This window comes from Martes martes (genome assembly GCF_963455335.1).
Source record: "Martes martes genome assembly, chromosome: 3".
NCBI classification, from domain to species: Eukaryota; Metazoa; Chordata; class Mammalia; order Carnivora; family Mustelidae; genus Martes; species Martes martes.
Genome location: NC_137890.1, coordinates 131,438,169 through 131,452,367, shown reverse-complemented (window position 1 = coordinate 131,452,367; position 14,199 = coordinate 131,438,169). Strand labels below are relative to the sequence as shown.

Here is a 14,199-nt window from a genome sequence, read left to right as displayed (position 1 = left end):
ATTTAATACCTAATTACCTACTGGAGCTGTTTGCTAATTATTGTACATGAGCTAGTATTGTAAGCCCCCAAAAGGCAGAAGACATGCTTCATGTTCTTAGAATCTCCCAGAGGGACTAAGACAGTACTCTATATCAAAGGAATTTAATGTTGAAAATTTTGAAAGCTGCATTTGGTAGCTTTCTTAAGAGCAAAGATGATTTTTACAAATTGGATAAAAGGTGGTATCTTTCCACTTGAAAAAGTTTCGCAGAATTGTTTTACAATGATACAACAAAATGTATTGTGTTTATGAGATGCAAGGAATCATGCTGATTTTGTCATGGGCATTGCTTCCTACCTATGACCAGAACAGGCACTGAGCACATTGAGAGAAACACATTTAATGTATACGTTAATGTTGGAAAGCTCAAATATGAAGGATTTGGGTCCTTGTATGTCTCAAAGTTCACAGTCAACCTGGGGTGATAGGATGACCTGACATTTTGGGAAATTAGACCCTCTCCTTTGCAGAGATCAGACCCCAGTGTGATGTGCTTTCTAGGTTCATCGATCACTACTTACTTTTAAGAAAATTAAAATCTTTATACCGAAAATCAATAATAACGTAATTATAAATTATATATAATCAACTCTTTCTCCTTATTTGCATAATTTCCTTAATTCTACCAATATCTGTTCACCTGTTTCTTTGTTTTGCTTTATGCAGGGGACTCTTTAGTTGCCTCCTTTGAGTTTCAACATTTATTTTCTTAATGTGACCTGTCCTCATGGCAATGAAGATTATACTACCCACAGAACTCAAAAAGGCTTTTTTTCAAAATATCAGGATTAAGCAACCAATCAAGTGTGGAGCAGAATAAAACATTTTCAGACCTATGCCTCTGAATCATTTCTTAGAAAACTACTGGTGGATGCACTCCAACAAAGTGAAAGGGAAACCCAGGAAAGAAGAAGATATGGAATTAGGAAATAATGGATCTAATCCAAGACAACTTGGCAGGAACCTCAGAGGGTGACAACTGTTCGGCAGCCACAAGTTGTAATTAATCCAGACAGTGATAGACATGAGAGAAAAAAGAAGTTCCCTCAGAAAAGGCAGTGGGATAGAGACATTGGAAGAATATAAAAATTTTATATAAAGGCAGAGGATGCAAGAAAAAAGAAAGCCTTTCAGAAAAGGATCAAGAAAGAAAATGTACTGCTGACCTACCTCACCACTTGATTAAGGGAAGAACAATATTTGCATAGTCATAACAAAAGTTGTTAGTAGATTTTTAACTTTTAGAGTTAGCCTAGAGTGAAAGCTAAAAGATAGTAAATGTTATAAACAGAATGTTACTGTTTTGCATTTTGATAATATAAAAGTACAGTTATTAGGACTGGAGAAACAAAAGGAGGGAGGAAGAGGTGAAAATAAACAGAATTGCTACTAACCTCATATCAGAAAATGAGAATTCAAGAGATACTATCTGTAGGTGTTGGAAAAGAAGCAGAATTACATTCATTAAATTTGCAAACAGAGGAACTGTTTAAAGTGATATATCTATGTTGGGAGGACGTGCATAAAGGGAAGGGGAGTGGGAAGGATAAGCTAAATTTCCATCTCTTGAGAATAAATCAACAGAGAGTCTAAATTTGTTAAATCGTGAAGTAGCAGCATAATCATATTATGTAGAGACACTGAGGTAATCATTGAAAGATCTAAAAACATCATGTAGTTAGAAATAGTCTTTGAGCAGAGAAATGGGGAGCGGTGGAAAAGGGTAGAATAACAGGATGCTTTTTATCGCAAATCTTTCCTATTTTATTTTGTATTCCTCTGTATATACCATTTGGAAAGAAAGAAAATAAAAAGGGTAGAAAAGAGAAAGAAATACGCTGGAAAATGGGCAACAAAGCAGTTCACCAATTTTTCAAATCTCCTTGCCAAAGTTTTATGGCACAGAACTACCAATTTGAGTTCCTTATGTCATTTAGACGTAAGTTTCTCAAACCAGGGTTGTCAGATTTTTTGTACTACACTCCCCTCTCCCCTTGCTTATTTATCATTCCGTTCCTTATCACCCCCGTCAGTTTTTCCCTTCACGGTCATTAGTTTCCTGATTAGTTTGCACTTTCTGCTCCATTTACAGGTAAGTGAACACTTCTGTTAAACACACGCATCTCTAGCTTTGCGGTGCGCCCAGTTTGCTTTGTCTAACTGGTCAGCAGGCCATCTGGAACTGGAAAGAATATGGTGTTAGAAAGTGTGAGGTAGAATCAGGTCACCCAGCAAATGACTGAAACTGGAAAATATCCATAGGGATAAGTGTCCAAGGCAAGCATTTTAGAGTGAGTCTGGCAAGGTGTGATCTGGAAACCACGTTGAAGGGGTTGGAGACGCTCGGCAGAAAGCAAAATTCTCTGAGGCATTTGCATTGCTTACCAGCTTCCCTTGGTCAGGATCATAGAAACGTTCCAACAGCTGAATACTGGTGCTTTTGCCACAACCACTGCTTCCAACAAAGGCCAGTGTTTGACCTGGACGAACTGATACTGAGAGACCGTTCAGAACTTGAATATCAGGTCGAGAAGGATATGTAAATTTACAGTCAACAAAGTCAATCTGGCCCTGGAAGTTGTCCTGTGGGTGGGAGGATAGGACTTATATAGGTTCCTACTAGAACCTAGAGTACCGAAAATGCAGCTAACTCTTGTTTTACGTCCTTGTTTCAGAGACCTTCAACAGCACGCAACCACAGTGCAAAGTCTGAAGACAGCCCCTTGCTGAAACAGCCTCCTGTTCCCTATTCAGGCAGGGAGAGGCTAAAGGGAGGTTTGAGCAGTGAAATGAAAGATGCGAGACCTCTCGTTCCCATTCTAACCTAAAGGGATTTCCTCGTCATCCATTCCTTGACATTCTGAATGGAAATGAATGACTAGAAGATATGATTCCATCACGGAGGCCAGAAACTGCCCAAACCCCTACAGTTGTGCTCCCCCTGAAGATTTTGAATAAGAGCATTATGCTTCCAATGACTCAGAAAGTTACTTGCACCCATCTAAAGGTGGACGCCTTTATTTGTACTATCTGAATCATGAATTATGGAAAGGGATAGACATTTAATAACAACAGGAGGAATGGGTCACTTGACCAATTTACAAAGATTTCTGAATTTCTTTCAGCTTTACTAGGGTTTGGTTTTGTTTTACTCTCTTGAACACACTGGAATATTTTTTAAAAAAGAAAAAGGCAGGGAGGGTTACAAAACACCTGTGAGAACCATCAGAAGAAAAGGTACTTTGTTGAGATCAATTTAGTGTTCTGGGGTTCCATATGAGCTAAAACTTGAACGTAAATAAACATTAAATCAATGTTATTGGACAGGAAGAACTGGTTTTTCTACAACCCATGACAGAACATTGGTAGAAAACACGGTGGTTGGGTAGGTTTCAAGACACATCCAGCTTCATTCATTCTGGAACTAAGTGTGTTTAACATTACACAGAATTTAGCATTCACTGGATTTCATTGCCTTATTCAAATGCCAGCTTTATGAATAATTTTAATGCTAATTTACTTCATTCCTTTACATTTATAAATCTACTGTCTGTGCATTCTGAGTGCATATGAATGAATCCATAAACTGCAGGAACTGAAAAGCTAAGTGGTATCATCTGACCAGCCCCAACGGCCCTTCTGCGCACATGTACACACTCATAAGCACAGTCCTCCCCCACTCCCCCTGTACCCCCCTCGGTACTCACCCACTTTTCACCTGCACTGCTATACACTTTGATTGGGGGTTGTCGGTCCAGCAGTTGAAAAAAGCGTGCGGCTGATATCTTAGCTTTGGCATAACTAGGGGTGTAAGAGGACGCTCTTCCAAGGGCTGTCGCGCTGAGTACAACCGAAGAGATCACCCTGCAGTAGAGCAGACACCGGGTAGAGAAAGAGTGTGGGGTGGTTGGTAGGACAGCCTAAGAGGCAGACATGGGGGGGCAGGGAGGGGGAAGGTAGCCCTGGTTCTGCTGGGAAAGAACGGAGCAGCCTTGAGCAGGTCTCCCTAGACTTGTCTGGGAATGGGGGCTCAGTCTGCAAATGAGTTCTATGTAAAAATGGTGAGTTGAATTGAACAAGGGGTGTTCACACCTCCAAACCCTGCTTTAACGATGATAGCCTCTTTTTCAAAAACTTGTTTGGGGAAAAAAAAGACTTCTTAAAAAAAACAAAAAAAGAAGGGAGGAGGCTTGAAAGATCACCTGATTGGGTTGAGTTCTTACAAAGCTAACATTTGAATCTCTGATAGGTGTGTAAAAGACAAGGATTAGTGATATAAGCATACTTTTGTACCAAGCATTCATGTCATTCATGCTCAGACACCATGCGAAAGATACAATTGTCTGCTTGCTTCTCCAGCCCTTAACTATATTCATGGGGTGCATAATGAGTGAGCGAATGGGTATGTGAATACAGGAGTGATTAATATGGTGAGAGAGAGCTCCCGTTGAAGGGATGCACAGAGGGCCTGCCTCAGTGGTGGTGGAGGGTGATGTGTAGAGTGTTTTACTGCAGAGTTCATAAACAGGAATTCTTTTAGGCTAGACTTGCAAACCCAAACCTCTCTAGGAGCCCAGCCCAAAGCTTAAAGCAATGAAAAGCACCTGGAACAAAATGGGAAATGGTGGAAGGTGATGTTTCAGTTTTTAAAGAGAAGCCAGAAGTTGGGAATTTTCCACACTTTCCCAATTTTTACATATGCGCAAATAATTCTTCAAATATCTCACATAAACTAACAAGTCAATAGTATGTGATTTCTGATTTGGGAGTTCACAGCTCTCAATAGGCCAAAATTTAGGAAAGAGGCTTTTCTGGTCGGGGTGGGTTGAGCAGGGCGGGAGAAAAAACTTCTTCTATATTTTTAGAAAAAATATAGAAGGCAATAAGACAGAACTCATAGCTTGAGAAGGACCCCAAAAGAACAGATTTCTACTGGGACCACTTTTCCTAATGTCTTCCCAAGGCCTTCTCAGACCATTCCCCCCATCCCTCTAACACCCCCCCCACACCCCCCACACTCTAGCCATATACATGCGCCCCTCGTCCCTTTGTACCCTGACACCCTTTGGCTCTCACCTCCAGAAATGTGAGAAAATGGATTCAAAGCTAATCTTATCAGAACAGCAGGTACAGATTATAAGAAATGAACATAATTCCCCTGTCCTGGCCTTTGCTGTCTCCACCTGGCAGGATTCAGCTGGAAACGTGCCCTTCTTGCAGGAAGTAGAGTTCAGGTAAGACGGTTCAAAGAACCCTCTGATCCAACGCCTCTAGATTTTCTGTGTTCACCAGTATGGCCGACTGTAAGTGGTTCATTCATCCTATTACTCTGTACACATCCTTTTGCAATATGACATTTTTACTCCTCTGTGATATTGTGAATTATAGTAAGAAACATCTATTTGGTCTTTGGCTCCCATTCCTGGCACAGAGCTCTTAAATCCTTGTAAGTTCCTAAATTTGGAGAGCGATCACGGTGTCTTTGATTATGTTAATGAGGTACCTTTGAAAGGCCCCTAGCAACCTAGAGCTGGGGGCTGGTTGCCAGGGGAAGCAACCACACAATTAAAGGGGTGGAAATTTCAGTCCTATACCTGCTAGGGTGTCTGAAGGATCTAAGGAAAGTGATATGCCCAGTCTTGCAGGACAGAGCCCTTAACCCATGAGATCGGACACCATTTCCTGATAAATGGTGTCAGAATTAAGTTGAACTGTAGGACAGCCACTGGAGGTCCGAAGTGTCTGTGTGACAGCAGTGTGACAATAAAAGAGAAACACAATCGGGTCCTCTCATTGAAAGGTGGATTTTCATTCTCTTTTCTTAAGTCTGAGCTTGGTTGTATAACTTTACTCCGCTAAAGAGATATTTGAAAATGTGGTGCCTGAAGGGACTCGAAAAGTGGTTTCACAAAGTGCAACAGGGCTTGCTCTCTTCTGCTGTGCTGGGAATGCTGAGACGGTGATAGGAAGAAAACAAGCCCACCGGCTAGAGACGCCATGCAGAGACAGACAGAAGACACGAAAAAGCCTGACTGAATCAGTCCAGTCCAGAAGAACCACCCTGACAACCCACAGAATCTTGAGAACTCATAAACCCCAACTGTTGAAGACACCAAGGTTGGTGCGGTTCGTTAAAGCAGCGAAGGCCACCTTACAGAGCCAGGCTCTCCCTCCCTCGCCTGCTGATCTTGTACGTCCTTGGCCTGATAGTCCTCACCTGAACACATGGCTGAAATGGAGCCCCTCGTTGGGGATTAAGTAACCCCCGTATCTGTAGGAAGCAGAATTAGCAACAAACACCATGCACTGGGAAAAACCAAAGCAGAATCCATAAACGTTCGCTTTTCGAAAGGCGGTCTGGAATGGCTTCTCCAGCTCAGTCTCAAATGCTTCAATAAACTGCCTCTCCTTTCCAATCCCGGCGACAGTGCGGATATTACCCAGAGCTTCATTTGTAATCTGAAAAGTGGAAAAGAGTCTTAGGAATAAAAGAGCAGGAGTAACTACCCTCGTGACATTTCAGCGGCTACGTGGACTTGATCTGGTGCAAATGGCGGAAGTCGGAACGTGTCTGCCGCAGAGGCATCATCTGGGAACACAAAGACCCTGAGTCGGTTAAACTCAAGTTCTACTTAACACTAACGTGGACTTGTTGCCACTTCCCCTAGAAGAGAGAAGGCGGAAAATGCACCCACGCGGATCCTCGAAAGCTTTTTAGCTCTTTCGTGAATGTATTTGAAATGTCTAAAATGGTATCTTTAGATGACTTCCGACACAAAAGATAACTTAACAATGTGAGTTCAAAATACGATTGTATTTTCTTAAAAAATTAATCTGACCAAATATTATATAAGTATAAAGTTGATTTTTAGTCTATACTATGAATCTGTATTTGTTTCAAACTGTACGTTAGGGTAGATCAGCACTGTTTTGGAATTGGCATATCCTACCCTAAAAGAGCACAAAGGTGAGCTACTCTTCTTAGCTTGTCTACTTGGGCAATGCTCACATTCCCTCTCTTAAGAAACAAAACCTAGATAACTGTAAATGTGTTAAAAGAGTAAAGGTGTGTGTGTGTGTATGTATGATTCCTTATACCTGATAAATGTCTATGCCGCCATCTCCCCATTTACCTGATAACCAGATACTCATTCGAACACACAAAAGTGCATCCCTGAAAACTAAGAGTATTTGAGACCTAAAGTGTACGTCATAGTTCTATTTGGGAAAGACATTTGTTAAAAGGCTAGCAGACACTAAAGTGTGAAAATCCCAAAGTGTGTGCCATTCAAAAGATGGTATAGCTCCTCTCTGTGGGGGCAGCGTGACCTGGGGAAACCACTTAACTAAAAAACCAAGCAGACAGAAAACTGAAGTCTCCACTCCTTGGAATAAGAATATACCGAATTGGGGGGCGCATGGGTAGCTCAGTGGGTTAAAGCCTCTGCCTTCGGCTCAGGTCATGATCTCAGGGTCCTTGGGATCGAGCTCCGCATCGGGCTCTCTGCTCGGCAGGGAGCCTGCTTCCTCCTCTCTCTCCGCCTGCCTCTCTGCCTGCTTGTGATCTCTGTCTGCCAAATGAATAAATAAAATCTTAAAAAAAAAAAAAAGAATATACCGAATTGGGATGTGGAGAAAACAACCATCGGAGAGGACGTTGAATATGGAGCCCTCCCTGTTTGCCCTGCTGTTTCTCTACACCTGCTCGCACTCATCAGAGCTTCATTGTCACAGCCTTCCGGCCAAGACACACATAAAAAAGGCTAGTGGGAGGCTTCCGGGGATGAACGTTTGTAGGCTAACAGCTTCCTTAAGTCTCTCTGTACTACTCATTCTTAACAGTTTGACAGCCACTGAGCTGTAAGCAGTTTGAAAATTGGGTCTGCAAGATTACCTGGCCGGCGATCTCCAGAGCCTCCTTGTCTTGAGAGGCAAAGCCTGTCAGCATTCTGGTCTGTATGGCTCCTGATAAAGCCAAGAAGGGGAAGAAGCACAGTATGACCAGGCTTAGCTTCCAGCTAAAGAAGAAGGCAATGATCATGGCCACAGTGATGTTAGTGAAGGAATTGACCATCATTCCGATTTGAGAGCCGGCTGCCTGAAAACCAAAAGCAATGAACCGATCTCAGACACACAGTCTTTCTTACCAAATTCCACTATGTGAAAAGGCAATCTTACACAAAAAAAGAAAGTATTCTGATAAAATATGCATAACATGATGTTTATACTCACACTTAGCCCTTTATAAGTATACAATTCCGTGGCATTAAATACATTCGGGCTTGTGTAACCATCACCACCATCAATGCCCAGAATCTTTTTATCATCTACAACAAGAACTCTGAACCCATTAAATAATAACCCCTCTTCCTCTCTCTCCCCAGCCCCTGACAACCTCTATTCTACTTTCTGTCTCTATCAATTTGCTTCTTCTGAGTACCTAAGTGGAATCACACAATAGCCTTCTGTGCCCAGCTTATTTTACTCAGCATACCATTTTCAAGGTCCATCCACGTTGTAGCACATATGAGAATTCCTATTCCTTTAAAAGTTGAACAGTATTTCATTATATGTATATACCACATTGTGTTTATCCATTCATCTGTTGATGGACGCTCACGTTGTTTCAACTTTGGGCCATATGAATAATGCTACTATGAACATTGATGTACAAATATCTATTTGTGTCCCTGCTTTTCTTCTTTTGGATATAAGCCTGGGAGTGAAATTACTGGGTCATTTGGTAGTTCTGTGCTTAAAAAGATGTCTTAAAATAATGAGCTCCCTAATGCATTCGAAGACTGGATTAATAAAAGTCCAATTTATTCACAGCTTTGTGGAAGCTCATCCATTGACTGATTTCATTTCATGGGTATCAGAGCTATAGCAGTCCGTATGAGATTAATTCAGCCCTAAGAAGGGCTGCTTGTATGTCAGGTGACTATGCATTTGGTCTGCTTGAAACTACCCAGGACTTGGTCTTATGGTAATCTTTTTGATTATTCAGTGAAGACTGATGCTTGTTCTATAATTATAGTTTTGAAATCTGTACAAGACTATTCTAAGAGCCCACTTTGATTCTCATTGAAGTTAACCTGCTCATTGGTACAAAATCACATGCTGACTTAATAACTAGCTGTTCCATCAATACAAAATGGACAAAAAGGATTCAGTCTCAATATAGGTGGAGAAGGGACACTCGTGGTAATTACTATTTATAATAAAAATTATTTCATGGTTTCAAATCTTCTTTCAGTTGCAACTATGCAGATGTGACCAAAGGTTGGTGTCTTCTGTGTAGAAAAGACTTGCATGGGTACAATTGCAAGATTTTTGTCAGGATTGTAGAGACTTTAGCGTTATTTAAAAAGTAAAGAATTCAAAACAATCACAGGTAAGCTATTAGGTAACCATAGGTACTAAGGAAGTGGTAGACAAGAATAATTTACATCTTCATACTGTATTCAAGACTCACATGGAATATGAGCTCTCTGCTCCCAAGAATTCCTATATATTGCTTATAACTTCCTTGAAGATAGGAATGAAAAGCTAAATTAAAAATTTATATGTACACCTATATTTATAGCAGCGTTATCCATAATAGCCAAAAGGTGGAAGCAGGCCAAGTGCTCACTGACAGATGAATGAATAAACAAAATGTGGCCTATACAAACAATGGGTTATTATGCAAGCCTTTAAAAAGAAATGAAATTCTGACACATGCTACCACATGGATGAACCTTGAGGACATCAAGCCAGGTGAAATACACCAGTCACGAAAGGACAAATATTATATGATTCTGCTTATATGAGGTTCCTGGAATAGTCAAATTCATTAAGCCAGCATGGGATGGTGGTTATCAGGGATTGAAGGGGTTGGTGGGGAGAGGGGAAGTTATTATTTAATGGGTACAGAGCTTCTATTTGGGGTTATAGAAGTTCTAGATATGGAGAGTGGTGGTGGTTGATTAACAGTATGAATATACTTAATGTCACTGAATTGTACACTTAAAAATGGTTACAATGATAAATTTTATGTTTTGTATATTTTACCACAGTTAAAAAGAACAAAAGAATTTCTGGTTGGCAAGGACAGTCAGGCATTATAGAGAATTTGGAAAATAGCTGCTAAGTTCTTTGGGATCTTATTATTTTGTTTTCTTTTACATTCTACTCAGTCAATATTTTTTTTAAAATTTAGAAAGTAATACAGCTCAAGATATGCAAAATAGATTACATATACAACAATAAACATTTTCACAGGGGTGCCTGGGTGGCTCAGTGGGTTAATGCCTCTGCCTTTGGCTCAGGTCAGGATACCAGGGTCCTGGGATCAAGCCCCGCATCAGGCTCTCTGCACAGCAGGGAGCCTGCTTCCCCCAACCCCTGCCTGCCTCTCTGCCTACTTGTGATCTCTCTATGTCAAATAAATAAATAAATAATCTTAAAAAAAAAAAAAAACATTTTCACAAAAAAGGGACCAGTCTTGATATTACTTTGTACTTCAATTGTTTTCACTTGGTATAACATAACCATCCCCCCAGATCATTACATTAATACCTTGAAAAATAGCTGCCTAATTTTCCTTCGTATGGATGTATTCACTCAAATATTTTCTTATTGGTGGATATTCAGGTAGTTTCCAGGGGATTTTAGTAATTTTTGATCAATATAAACATACATTTGAATGCACATTGTCACAAAATAGGAGAGAATTTACTCATATGAATTTTAGTCAGAGAATTTGCAGACTTGATTATTCTCTAAAAAATGTTGGAAAAACTCAAACTGTAACCAATGTTTTATGACAGTGTCAGTTCCTCCTCATCTTCACAAATATAGGAAGTTGTCATTCATGATAGTTTTTATTGAGTTGATAAGGTGGAAAATGGTGTTTCATTGTTTAATTAGTATTTTTCTATTAATAAGGTTATACAATTCTTCATTTGTTCGTTATCTCATTGCACTTCTTTTTTTGTTGCTTGTCCATATACCTTTTTTAAAATATCTTTATTACCTACTTTTTTTAATTCTCTGACCAATTTTAGGAGCACTACACCTGTTAGGCTTACTAGGTATATTAATCCTTGTTACAAATATTTTCATAATCATTTGTTTATACAAAAGTTTTAAGTTTTTATGTAGTCTGACAAGTCTACTTTATGTATTTTTGTCTTGTTTATGAAAATCTCCTCTTCCTCCTCTTAGCACTCTACTCAAGTGTTTGAAAGTTCTAGTAATGAAATAAAACGAGAAAATAAAATAGTTGGTATAAGTATTGAAAAAGAAAAAATAGAGAAATAATTATCTTTCTTTGCATATAGTTTGATTATATCCCTAGAAATTCAAAAGACTATATTAAATTTTTAAAAAATTAGTTAATAAGAAAACCTGAAAAAGTGGATGGCAATAAGATAAATATACAACTAAAATCTCAATCCATGACATTCATTCAGAATTGTGAAAAAATACATAAGAAAAAATGAACAAGATAGTGACATATTAATGTATCTGTGTATTATATATACTATACATAGCATATTGTATATTGTGTAGTTATAAATCTTACTAAAAACTAAAGAGTCTAGTTTATATGTTTCTCTTGGGAACTTTTAGTATCCTCACAACAACAATCTTTGTGTGTGGGAGTCGGGGAAGTGTTGTGGCTGCATGGATGTATTCAGTGGGAATCAAAATAAAATTTTTGAAGAAGCCAAGATGATTTTAAATACATTAGAACAGTTAATGTCCAGGAATAAAAAAAAGAATTTTGAGGAGGAAAAATTATTGTGCAAGGATCTACCTTACCAGATAATAAACACTTATCATAAAGTTACATAACTAAAACAGGAAGGTCCTGGCACAGAATAAATCAAACTGATCAATGAAAGAGAAGAGAGAGGGGCACCTGGGTGGCTCAGTGGGTTAAAGCCTCTGCCTTCTGCTCAGGTCATGATCCCAGGGTTCTGGGATCGAGCCCCGCATCGGGCTCTCTGCTTGGCAGGGAGTCTGCTTCCCTCTCTCTCTCTCTGCCTACTTGTGATCTCTCTCTGTCAAATAAATAAATAAAATCTTTAAAAAAAAAAAAAAAAAAAAAAAGAAAGAGAAGAGAGAATCCCCATAGCTCCAAGCATCCTTGGGAAGTTGATATTCACAATGGGCAGGAGGATTTCAAATAGCTGGAAAATGAAATCTGCATTAAATTTTGGTGGAGGAATATTTTCTATCCAGCTTGGAGGAAAAAAAAGGCAAGATTTCTACCTTACACCAATATTAAAATAAATTTGACCCTGGTTAGCAATCACATTTAAAAAAATGTTTAACTGGGGTCCCTGGGTGGCTCAGTGGGTTAAGCCTCTGCCTTTGGCTCAGGTCATGATCTCAGGGTCCTGGGATCGAGCCCTGCATGGGCTGTTTCTGCTCAGCAGGGAGCCTGCTTCCCCTTCTCTATCTCTGCCTGCCTCTCTGCCTATTTGTGATCTTTCTCTCTCTGTCAAATAAATAAATAAAATCTTTAAAAATAAATAAATAAAACTAAGAAATAAAAAATGTTTAACAAAAATATTAGAGAAAATCTTAGAAACTTTTCATTTTTTTAAAGAATAAGAAAATTTTTGTAAGATGATCAGATGCTACTCTCTGAATTCACGTGAGAGTGAATAACCTTAAAAAGCCCCTCGCAGATTGAAGGATGCAAAAATAGAAGCGATAAGGTAATTGCTTATTTATTTGATCTAAGCTTAAGAGTCTGGTAAGGGGCGCCTGGGTGGCTCAGTGGGTTAAAGCCTCTGCCTTCGGCTCAGGTCATGATCTCAGAGTCCTGGGATCGAGCCCCGCATCGGGCTCTCTGCTCAGCAGGGAGCCTGCTTCCCTTCCTCTCTCTCTCTGCCTGCCTCTCTGCCTACTTGTGATCTCTGTCAAATAAATAAAATCTTAAAAAAAAAAAAGAGTCTGGTAAACTGGACACTAGAATACTCAGATGGTAAACGTGAGATTGCTACAGACTTTCTTCAAGCAGTAAGACAATGCACATTAAAACCCTTCAAAATGATTATACACTCTGAGCCAGTGATTATATTTTGAGAACAAAAAAATGATAAGGATATGCCAAGCTTGATGTAAAATGATGTAAGCTGCTTGTAAAGAGGGAAAGCAGAAATATGTTTAGATAAGGAATTCTTAAATGGGGACACCTTAAAATAATGGATTATACAACCATCAAAAATCTACTCTAGAAGAATATATAATTACCAAAATATGTTCACATCAGATTGTTGTAGGGGAAAAACAGAAAGATTACAAAACAATATGTAGAGTATGACCCAAAGTCTATGAGAAACACATTTATGCCCAGAAAAAAGCTCTGAGGAAGAGGATCCCATGCTCCTCTGAAAGTCTCTCATACCATTGTCCATATTTTTGGTTGAGCTGGCTATGAGTCAAGACATACAGTACTCAGTTTTTCAATCCCGAGGGTTTTTCTTCCAAGAACCTCACAAATTGTGGTTTTCCTTTTTCGTCTTCCTTCTTTCCTTCCTTTCTTTCTTTCTTTCTTTCTTCCTTCCTTCCTTCCTTTCCTCCTTCCCTCCTTCTATCCTTCCTTCCTCTCCCTTTCTTTCTTTTTATGCCCACAGAAAGTGAGCAGAGGTGCTGGATGGCACATTTGACTCTCATCACTTTAATACAAACCCCTGGTTTTCTAAAAATGTCGCCTCACCTTACATATGGATGAGTCACCTGAACAAGGAAGGCTGCAGGTTTTGGGGTCCAGAAATCACAGCTTTGTCTCTATGAGTGCCTCAGGATTCTTTTCTTCAGTTTCCGGATTGGCGTTTACAGAGGCAACTAAGATCTCTTTTCCTAAGATTACGGGTCCACTGGGCACCTGTGTAAGGAGGCTTTGCTTCCACCTCTGGGGGGCGCCATTAAGTCTCATGGAATCTGAACCTCTGAGCCTGAAAATGATCTGAGGAATGAGTCTTAGGAAATTTCTCAGTCGCTAGACTCCCAGAAAATCTAAAACCCTGACAGATTTGACTCATGGCACTGATTCTGCACATTGCCTGAGAGAGACTGCTGTCCGTCAAGATGGTGGGAAATGTGGCCCTGGGACATCTCAATCCTGTGAGTTCTTATTTCATGGGAAACATACAGGTG

General features: G+C 39.7%; 1 protein-coding gene across 6 annotated transcripts in view; it reads right to left on the bottom strand.

Moving 5' to 3' along the window:
* ABCB11 (ATP binding cassette subfamily B member 11) overlaps positions 1-14,199 on the bottom strand; it is a 108,379-nt gene that overhangs the window by 6,140 nt on the left and 88,040 nt on the right. For 4 of the 6 annotated variants that reach the window (XM_080799657.1, XM_080799660.1, XM_080799658.1 and 1 more), the window contains 4 exons: positions 7,937-8,140; positions 6,260-6,501; positions 3,750-3,906; positions 2,428-2,625 (listed from right to left, as the gene is read on the bottom strand). In XM_080799657.1, coding sequence (XP_080655783.1) covers positions 2,428-2,625; positions 3,750-3,906; positions 6,260-6,501; positions 7,937-8,140 — 801 coding nt within the window. The remainder of the gene's footprint in view (positions 1-2,427; positions 2,626-3,749; positions 3,907-6,259; positions 6,502-7,936; positions 8,141-14,199) is intronic. The other 2 variants (XR_013966602.1, XM_080799661.1) reach the window with 1 other exon arrangement.